Raw genomic sequence first — 10,205 nt, 5'->3', positions numbered from 1 at the left:
TACTTCTGGAACATATTTAGGTTGTTTATTACCGCGCCTGTTGCCCTGTTTAATTGGCAAATTACTTTTATTTTCACGCAACTTTGAGAAAGGCAGTGCCAAGTTTGTGTTGCGAATGCCCGCGGAAAAAATAGGTGTGTGTNCGGTTTCTAATTTTACTATTTAAAATGAGTTGTTCACGAGCCTTCAGTAGTTTAGTATGTAGGTGGTTTGAGAACGCTGCATGAACCATAAAGTGGTACGCGAGTAGATAAAGTTTGGTAACCACTGGTTTAAATGCAGATAAACCGCGATTATTATGCATTTTAATTGGTGCAAATATAAGTGCAGGGAGCGACGCTATCAGTAAATTGGAACCAACACAAATTGCAGGCCAAAAAACGTGTTCGTTGGCACCGCACGAGAACCAGAGTTTTATTACGTCACTTTTCACGAGAATAAATTCACAACGATTGCTTCGTTTGTTAAGTGTTGAATGTATGCTACCACATGCGTCTTCCTTTATTTCCTACGCCGGCGCAGAGCGTAAAAATGTGACGCTCATACACGATGTTTCGATCTCGTGGTTGGTTGGGCAGTTAGCACATTCCTCCAGATTGTTATATTATGAAACGTCATAATTAATAGTTACGTTACAATAGGACAAGTGACGTAACAATTTTAAGCGAACGAATGTAATATTAAATGCAACGCGTGTGTGTGCGTCTTAGCACTTTCTGGCTGCGTGCGTGTCTGCGGAAAAGGGGGCTGTCATGACAGCAAAACAGCCCCCCTGGTTGCGCCCCTGGTTGGTATACTCGATATTTTCTGTTTTTTACTCTTTAATTGATTGAGTGTTCAATAAAATTTGATTCTTTATGTGAGGTTTACTATTGTGATAAGATGTAACATTAGTAGAAAGCCATTTTTACGCGCAGAAGTGCTAGGTTCTTAAAAAATCGCAATATTTAGACAAAAAACAGCACCCAGCAATAATAAAATGCTATGCGGTTGGCTCTGTAATGGTGGCGTCTATGACGTTATAGACGCGGGGACAATGGATAACAAGACTCGTTGTTTTCCAATCCGTTTCCTAACTTGGTCTATACTAACTTTGGTAATTACCGTACTCGCACATTATGCGCAGAGCATGGATACACAATGTCCGTGTGCGCGCTTACTACATACGCAGTTAATGTTTAATTTTAAACTTTTTTAACAAAGTCAATGTTTCGTCTTATGCACTACCCAGTCTGCACCCAAATCGTTTATAAAGAAACACTCGCTTTTTCCCTCTAAAAATACGCATGCCAGCTCTAGATTGTCGATAAAGAAACACTCTCTTTTTCTCTATAAACTGCATGCGTGTCTGCTCGCGATACGTATAAAGAAGCATTAGTTTTACGATGAAATTTCTAAAGTGTGAAAAACAATTAATCAAAAAAAAAATTAAATTATAGTAAACACCACAATAGCGGTTGTGACGTATTGAAAGATCGTCAAACTTGCAGGTGCTGGCTTGCGCAACATCCTATGATCTTTGTTTCTATCACAATGATAATTGTAACATCAAGGTGGAATTACGCAATACGGAAGTCCCGATAATGGGTGGCATCACAATTCCGCTTGTGACGTAATGTATCACCGCAAGTTGGTATTTCTTAACATCTGACCTTACGGTAATGGATTGCATCACAATGCTGCTTGTGATGTGATAGTTCCGTTGCTTAGCGCGCACTAATGACGTTATAAAGAAGAAAGGCTTATAAAAATGCCGTTAAGTCGAAATGGTGCTAATCAAAATCATACAGAACACAAATTCAACACATTGTGTTAAAGTCATAGGCGCCGTATGGTGCAGACGAGGCCGGCCTACTCTGTATTATACAGACGGTACAGCACCTGCTCCGTATAGCTGCAATTTATTATTAAAACCCATTTAAAATTAAACAGAACTAGTGGTTTTAGGGCCACAAATACTTAAAGAACTATATATTCCAACGTACTCAGTTATTATGCCCTCGATTGGGGTACCAGTGATCACTATCCGTAATGTTTTTCTCAACTACGCATAATGCTTTGTTTCGACATAGTAGCGAGTTTTATACTTAAAACAGCTTGCTATGAGTATATGGCTAGCGTCTTTGCAAATACAAGTTCCTGCGGTTATGCAACAACTGTATTAGAATAAAACAAATAACACATACATTGGTCTGCATTAAACACATAAAAGCTTCAACTGAACGGTTTAATATTTTTGCGTGGCTGATGTCCTTGGGTTCAATCTACTACTTTAACAGCCATCTGCAGACGTAGGTGCTTACTACATATTTTGGAACAAACTTTAGCTGCTAGTATAATTAATATGTTATCGAAAGTAACGGTTGACAGGCAAAGCCTATATTGCGAATTGCTTAAAAACGAACTACAAACAGTTTAAAGACATTAAAAACCCCACAAACACTAGGTTTGTATAAAATTAGGACCTATGTGATAATCAACAGCATTGATGGTTCTCGAGGTATCATTATTGTTCATATGTGTAGCGTACAAACAACGTCCTTCAAAGAACGGCGAACGAGTTAGACTGCCCGATTTTGCCAGTTTTATAACCGCATGAACGATAGGCAGCAGTTTTATTTTCCTAATTTCTGCAAAAGGAATGACGTCATCATAATCGTGGCCTCTTTTGCAATTTAAAAAAATCGGCGCCTATGGTTAAAGTTGTACTAAGTTTCACGTTTTGTTATAATACAAGTGACGAAGTGAGTTACACCTCACCCTAGTAACTATTTAGAGCAATTTTTAACTCTGTATTGTGATTAAACATATGTGGCATTGTGACATTTGTGTTTTTCATTTACCATAATAACCAATTGTACAAATCCAATGTATGCACTGGTTTGGTTTGTAGTTTTTATTAACATATATTGATAAGGTAACTGAAAGAAGGTAGTTAGTTACCCCTAAAAAGGAAAATTTGATATATCTTAATCTAATCACACTTTTATTAATGTATTTTACATTTTTTTAAATGGCGAATGAAAATTGCTTTGTTGGTAACAGAAGATATAAGCTAAAACATGACAAGAAACTGATTAATTTAGCATAGCAAATAAACTATATTTAAAGCCATTGCCATAAAGTTAATAGTGTACCGACTTAGGAAAGAACTTTCTTAAGTTCGCGTAAGCAACCCTGAAAAACCTTCTCACAGATTTGCACTTATACAGTATAACACCACACAAGCCACACATTAGGAGGATACGTTTCCATATATGCAATTCGTTCAAATTAATTTAACCTAAAACAACTTTACAGAACGAAACTATTTGTGTTTTAAACTTTAAAGTTTACTATTCTTTATCGCCAAGATTTACCACAAAATTCAGCTGACCTCCACGATGAACCCCACATTCTTCCAATGACCCCTCAACCAAAACGTTATGTTTCTTACGAACATCGAGATCACAAACTAACACAGATTTTTAATAAGCGTTTTCGACACATTTTAAACAAGAGACTAAGAGAGTATACTGATAATAAAAGGGCAACTAGGATTTCAGTTTGAAATTTATACTGAGACCAATGTATATATAACTACACTGTTTAGACCAAAGATAGATCTCTATAAATGAAAAGTTTAAGTTTGACCAATAGATATGGTTGACCAATGTGGCAGATTCGTCACGTTCGATTGCGTAGATCCGACCGCTGAGAAAGCGTATATAATGCCACAGATACCTTATCTACGTAAGGCATAGTTTAATCATAGTACTCTAAACAGTACTCTGTTTAATCATAGTACTCTGTTTTAGAGTACTATGGTTTAATAATACAACTTCTTTATTTAACTATGGGTAAGGTATTTATAATGCTCTAGCGTCGGTGTCTATGTACAAATATAATTCCATCATAGATATCTAAACATATGTTTGTATATTTATGATGCCATCGGTAACAGTTTCTTTTAGTTTATATATTATCTATGCATTCTATGGTTTATAATTTGATCATGGTTCCAAGAAACTGAAGCATACCAAATTGTAAGTATCTTAAAAAAAGGGAAGTAAAACGAAGTTCATTTGCCATTAATCATCTGGAATTAGCTAAAAATAAAAAAGAGATTGACTTCCAATTCCATCCAGATTGAACATCCCAGCTCGTATTGTGCTCGTTCCGGCCTACAGCGTATGCGCGGTAGCGCCCCATCAAAGTTGAGTAAATGTTTACTTATCGGAAATCCCAAGCATTGAGCCACGGCCTTTTTTACTCCAGCGGTTGAATGCGCGGTTTTGAAACCTATTTTTTTCAAAAGCTTTTTTAAAAACTTTTATGGGACCTTTAGATAACATTTAAACAAATCTATCAGTACACAAGTTTATTTTTTGGTACGCTCTTTAAATGCTACGTTAAATCTACCGTGCTGTTATCAATGCAAAGATTTGTTCATCGGATAACCAGCGTTTACACATTAATCTATAATGCTTCATAAGCTGGATGACGTAAGGATGAAAGGTTTTTGTAAGTTTTTTTTTCAGCGTTTCATTCAAGTTATCTATTACTATACATAAAAGTGCTCTTTAGTTTTGTGAATAGTACTTGAAAGTAACTACTATACTTTAGCTGTTGGGTAGACCACGTTTTAACGTGGAGCGCTACTATGTATGTAGTTGACTGAATATATTTGTCAAACTACCGTGTTTGTTCTAGATTTGTTTGATGAAGCCAGGTAGGCTATAATTTGAGACAGTCGTATTTGTAAGCATTGGTACCGTTAGCAACGTTGAGGCAAAGCAGATGAACAAAAAATAGCGATATTATTGTATTACATAAAAGTATCTACAAGTTATATCTGCATTACAAATAGGTTTTATTCAATGATAGCTTAAATATTTGTTGTTTATTTAACATAATGAAACGCACTTCGTTTTTGTTGCCGGAAGATTAGTTTAATGTACACTGTATATGTTGTTTTGGATGTTTTAGATCACATAATTGTTAGCAAGAATTAAACATGGCATTTGTCACCATATTATACGGAGGTGAGTTTTCAAAGTTCAACAGGTAAGACTTATTGTAACATCAGGGCAGCAACGAGTTATAACAAAGGGACATTCTTCACAGCATGCTTATATTATGAGCAACATCAAGTTTCGAACCTGTTATGCTTTACACAGACCGACCACCGTGCCACGTCACACAATATTCAATGTTTGGTTAACTCTGGTTTATTTAGTTTTTGCATTGATTAGAACAATGCTTTTATCATCCTGACTATTTGCATTTAGAAAATCGTTCACAACTGTTTAATCCGGATTGCCTCATGCACCTGTTCCTAAAAGACGTGAAAGTAAGATGCAACTGCCCAGCTAAAAGTAAATCTAATAACACATATAGTACGTAGGGACAGATGGGACCCGGCGTTAGACGTTTTTAAATCTTTTTTTTACGGTTACCACGGCCAACGTTAGACCACAACCTACTAGAGAGTAGAAATATCTCTAGTAGGCCATGTGGTTGCCCTTTTAATATTAGACCAAAAAATGTTACAGTATTATCAATAAAATTTTGTTGGCAAAGATGAGAACTGTGGTAAAATATTAAAACTCGGTTATAAATGACTACAACATTTTTTCAATGGCTTAAAAAGCATAATAATAATAATAATATATTCTGTTTAAACGTTCACTAAAGCATATATATCTCATAATATTAGTGTTAGGTGTGTATTAAAACTGAGATATAGTGGAGTGGGGAAAGACGGGACACTTAAGCACGTAAGTGTCTTACCTTAGGACCCATACCACCACAAAAGGTGGCACCGACAAGCTTTTAGCCCGTACAATGATCTATTTAAAACATTTGTACTCCTCTCATATTTGTTCTTTTTCAGTACAAATCGACTTGTGTGATGAAGTAGGACTTTTAAAGAATCTAAACAGCACGTCTGCGAAGTTTGCCAATGAGATATTAAACAAAGAAAGAGAGAAACTTGTCCTTCTACAAGTAGAACATGGGTCAACAGAAAATATTAGTGATGGTTTACATACAAACCTGGTCTATAAACCATTGCTTGTAAATGACAACATTGTAACTCAAAGATTCAAAGGTGAACTACATCATGCTATCTCTCTCTCTCTCTCTATGTATATATAGTAGTAATGTGACAAGATAGGGGTCACTTGCTTAGGCTAGACTTATTTAGTTTTCTCTTTTACGAACCCCAAATCTTTAATGATAATCAGAAAAATAATGTTACAAAATTATTCGACAGTATTATCACGACTTTATAAAACGCGCGTCAAATCGGTTACTGTTTTTTTTTTAAAAAAAACAAACATATTAAATAGAAACAGTATTTTTAAAACAGATAAAAAAATGAGAAATGGTAAGCTGCTAATTTTGAATGCTCGCTAAACGATAATAAAGCCGAAGAAGTTTTGTAGAGCGTAAACGATTAAACTGGTTAAAACTATCTGTAGTATTTCGTACAGTGTGATTTTGTCACATAAAACTATTTCAACTTGGTGTCCCATCTTTGCCCACATATTTGGCAAGACACTTAAAACGGCAATGGCTATAACCCAGTGGTCATTATTTGGTTGTCCAAATTATGAGCGACACATAAAAAAATACCCACAAAGTAACATAAATGGTAACTTGAACTGGCACGAGGTGTATGAACACCCGCGATATATCAACTTTCGTTTCCAGCCATGCGAAGATTAAGTAAGTTACATTAATTTAATAATATAATATAGATAACAAAATTATAGGCAGTGGAGCAAGAAAACGAATGTTTAAACTTAATTTTCAAAGCGTATATAATATTATTTTCCTAAAAACAAATTCACTTATCAATCCAAATTAACAATGATTTTAAACTATCCTGTCTTTTATACCCTGCTGTGTGTTTTTTAATTTTTTAAATTACATCTATTGTGCGTTTGGCTAAATAACTGCTCGTGTGTTCTTTATATTTTTAAATTTTTTGTCAATTAATAAAGCAATGATAGTACTAACTCGTGGTATCACCCAAAAAAACGACCAAGGTGATTCTAGAATACAGATATTCTAGCGGCCATTTTCGATACCTTCTACTGGTGCCACCAACCTAAAATTTGGACACTGTACTAACTAGTCCCCAGCGGTACCGATTCTAAAATGAAAAAATTAAAATTCGAAAAAATATTAATTATGAATATTAATATTCGTCATAAAAACATATTTATAGAATTTTCTCCCGATCCAGCTTCGAATATGTTATAGCGCTAAGTGATACCTAAAATATGAAACTTTATTTTCTTTACAAAAGTGCGGGGATAGATGTTAAATATAAAAAAGTATGATCATAACTTGAATCATATAAATATTATATTTTCGTTTTTTTTTCGAAAATATAACTTACGCATACATCTATGTAGGTCACTAGCATGTTATCTCCATCGAAAAAAAAATAATTTCAACTTTTTTTTTATAACTGAATATTAATATTCGTCATAAAAAAACATATTGATAGAATTTTCGCACGAACCAGCTTGATATATGTTATAGCGCCACGAAATACCTAAAAAATGAAATATCGTTTTCTTCAAAAAAGTGCGGGGATGGATGTTAAATATTGTGGAGAGTATTAATTACTCGAATTTCGAGTTTATATATTTTATTTGCACGGACGCAAAAATAGTAGATATTAATCCGCATAAATGTTTTTATAACAAAATTATAACAGTAAATATAAGAATATTGATATACCTAGTGAGGCTAAAAGTATCGACGTTAAATGGTTTTGTATCAATTGCTCTGACTAATTTGTTTACTACCTATGATAACTATGTGTTTTCAGTTATATTCTAGTACAGGAATCCGACGATGATCAACGAAAAGACAACGAGGAGATCATTAAATGTTTGGTCACTATTCCTCACTTTTTACTCTTCTATTAATTCTGCATCGTATCAGTTGGCAGAATAGTAGAAGAGTAAAGTGTTTAGATTACAACTGCACAAAACTCCTCTCTGGTGGACCTTGCCAACAACGTTAAAACTCTATAAATGCCAAAGATGAACACATTCGCAAATTAAATAACGGAGGTGCAAAGATTATCATAAAATGGGCGAAAGCGACCTTGCACCTCTACTTCAGGCGTTTCTATAACAAACAGGTTTATCTTCCTTTCCTTTAGACATTCATTATTGTCTGCGACAATTCGATCGAGCCTATTAATTAATCTTAGAGGCTTCAAGAACAAACAACCTTTTGTATTAATTGAAACAAATAAATTAAAATTATTGGTATATTTCCAGGTGCGTAAGTACGGACAGGATAACCGTAAATAACCCGAAATTCGAGTAATTAATACTCTCCACAATATTTAACATCTATCCCCGCAGCACTTTTTTGAAGAAAACGATATTTCGTTTTTTTAGGTATTTCGTGGCGCTATAACATATTCCAAGCTGGTTCGTGCGAAAATTCTATAAATATGTTTTTTATGACGAATATTAATATTCAGTTATAACAAAAAAAGTTGAAATTAATTTTTTTTTCGATGGGGATAACATGCTAATGACCTACATAGATGTATGCGTAAGTTATATTTTCGAAAAAAAATCGAAAATATAATATTTATATGCTTCAAGTTAGGATCATACTTTTTTATATTTAACATCTATCCCCGCACTTTTTTAAAGAAAATAACGTTTCATATTTTAGGTATCACTTAGCGCTATAACATATTCGAAGCTGGATCGGGAGAAAATTCTATAAATATGTTTTTATGACGAATATTAATATTCATAATTAATATTTTTTTGAATTTTAAATTTTTTATTTTAGAATCGGTACCGCTGGGGTCTAGTTAGTACAGTGTCCAACTTTTAGGTTGGTGGCACCAGTAGAAGGTATCGAAAATGGCCGCTAGAATATCTGTATTCTAGGATCACCTTGGTAAAAAAACGTCATGTATTTTGATTTTGGAAATATATTGAGCAATATGTGCTTACGTGTCCCATCTCCCCCCACTGTACTATATGTGTTTGTATAGTTCTTAGCTTTGGACTTAAATGTGGGACCATTCATTTCTCGGCAGTTTTGTTTAAATCTTCATAACCTATGCTTTCAGCCTGTGTTGATATTTTTTACAGCCCGGTTAAGTCGCCGTGACAACTCACCTCAAAAATCAGAAGAAAAATATCACAGCACAAGAGATAAAAGCAAAAAAAATGAAGTACACCCAGAGGATAACCACGTTGATACCACACCAATGAGCGGAAAATATAGAAATAAGAAAAATTCTTCAAGGTGTAGGTCACGTAGTAAAAAATAAGTGAATCGAAAAAAATAAATAAACGAGGCATATTTGTAACCATGCAAACCAATATACATGAAGGAAGCTTTTTGGTGTCTTCAAAGCTATAGTGCTGTGGAGTTAGATGGGATTCAACAATCTTTTAGAATCGTGAGGCTAGGGCTTATATAATTCTTCCGGCCCTTTTTTTTAACAAATAGAAATGAATCGAAAAAAGTAGATTGGAAAATGCCCCAACTTACTATATACCATCACAGCATGTCGTACTTAGCTTAGTTCACATTAGTTATAGCAATAGAATTTGGATCTTTTAACTTTGAACGTTTGCTGTGACAAAACAATAGACCACTTGCCACAAAAAAAATCGATAGGTGGCGACCGAGAGTATGTCTTCCAAGCTAAGTCCATAGCAACCACTGAGCTATACATATAACTAGAGAGCGCGACTCAATCACACTCAATGGCAGCAGTGAGCGAAAATAGGACACGCTTGAGTGATTCAGTTTGAGCCCCAATTTAGACAGCGGGAAAGGCAGTTTGTGTAGATATAGTCGAAAGAAAGTAAGTATAAGCAGTTTTTCTTCGTTTTAAAGATTTAAATAGTAAAGTAAATGCGTTACTTTTTAATGGCTAAGCACATGGCCGGTTTACATTACCGCTTTTTCGCGCTAAGTGGTAAAATTAAAGTAGTTCATGTATGTTAGGAATTAATGTGTGTAAAGAGTTTTTAATTTAAAATTGCAGGATTGACTAAACAAATGTAACCAGTAACTATTAAACTATATAGGTAAAATTGATAAATATTTAATAGAAGATGTGGTTAAATTACGAACTGTTTTGCAGATACTGTTTAACAACTGCTATAAATTAATAATGTAATTACTTGATGTCTTAAGTGTAAAAATAAACCACA

At 34.3% G+C, this 10,205-nt stretch overlaps 1 protein-coding gene across 3 annotated transcripts; it reads left to right on the top strand.

The window, feature by feature from the left end:
• The first annotated feature begins 778 nt into the window (after positions 1 to 778).
• Positions 779 to 9,463, top strand: LOC100179601. Of its 3 annotated transcripts, none has more exons than XR_003395811.1 (4): positions 779 to 5,046; positions 5,271 to 5,357; positions 5,876 to 6,091; positions 9,129 to 9,463. XR_003395811.1 is itself a non-coding variant. In XM_009859930.3 (4 exons), exons 1-4 carry the CDS (start codon positions 4,997 to 4,999, stop codon positions 9,308 to 9,310), a joined length of 513 nt encoding a protein of 170 aa, XP_009858232.1. In that variant the 5' UTR covers positions 779 to 4,996; the 3' UTR covers positions 9,311 to 9,463. The 3 variants fall into 3 exon arrangements, 2 of the variants coding, with proteins under 2 accessions (XP_009858232.1, XP_002127330.1); XM_009859930.3 differs by having other exon boundaries at positions 779 to 5,024; XM_002127294.4 differs by lacking the exon at positions 5,271 to 5,357 and having other exon boundaries at positions 779 to 5,024.
• The last annotated feature ends 742 nt before the right edge of the window (positions 9,464 to 10,205 follow it).

The sequence above is a fragment of the Ciona intestinalis genome, chromosome 4, assembly GCF_000224145.3.
Source record: "Ciona intestinalis chromosome 4, KH, whole genome shotgun sequence".
NCBI lineage: Eukaryota > Metazoa > Chordata > Ascidiacea > Phlebobranchia > Cionidae > Ciona > Ciona intestinalis.
Note: the sequence above shows the minus strand (reverse complement) of the source record. Positions and strands in the feature narration are given on the sequence as shown.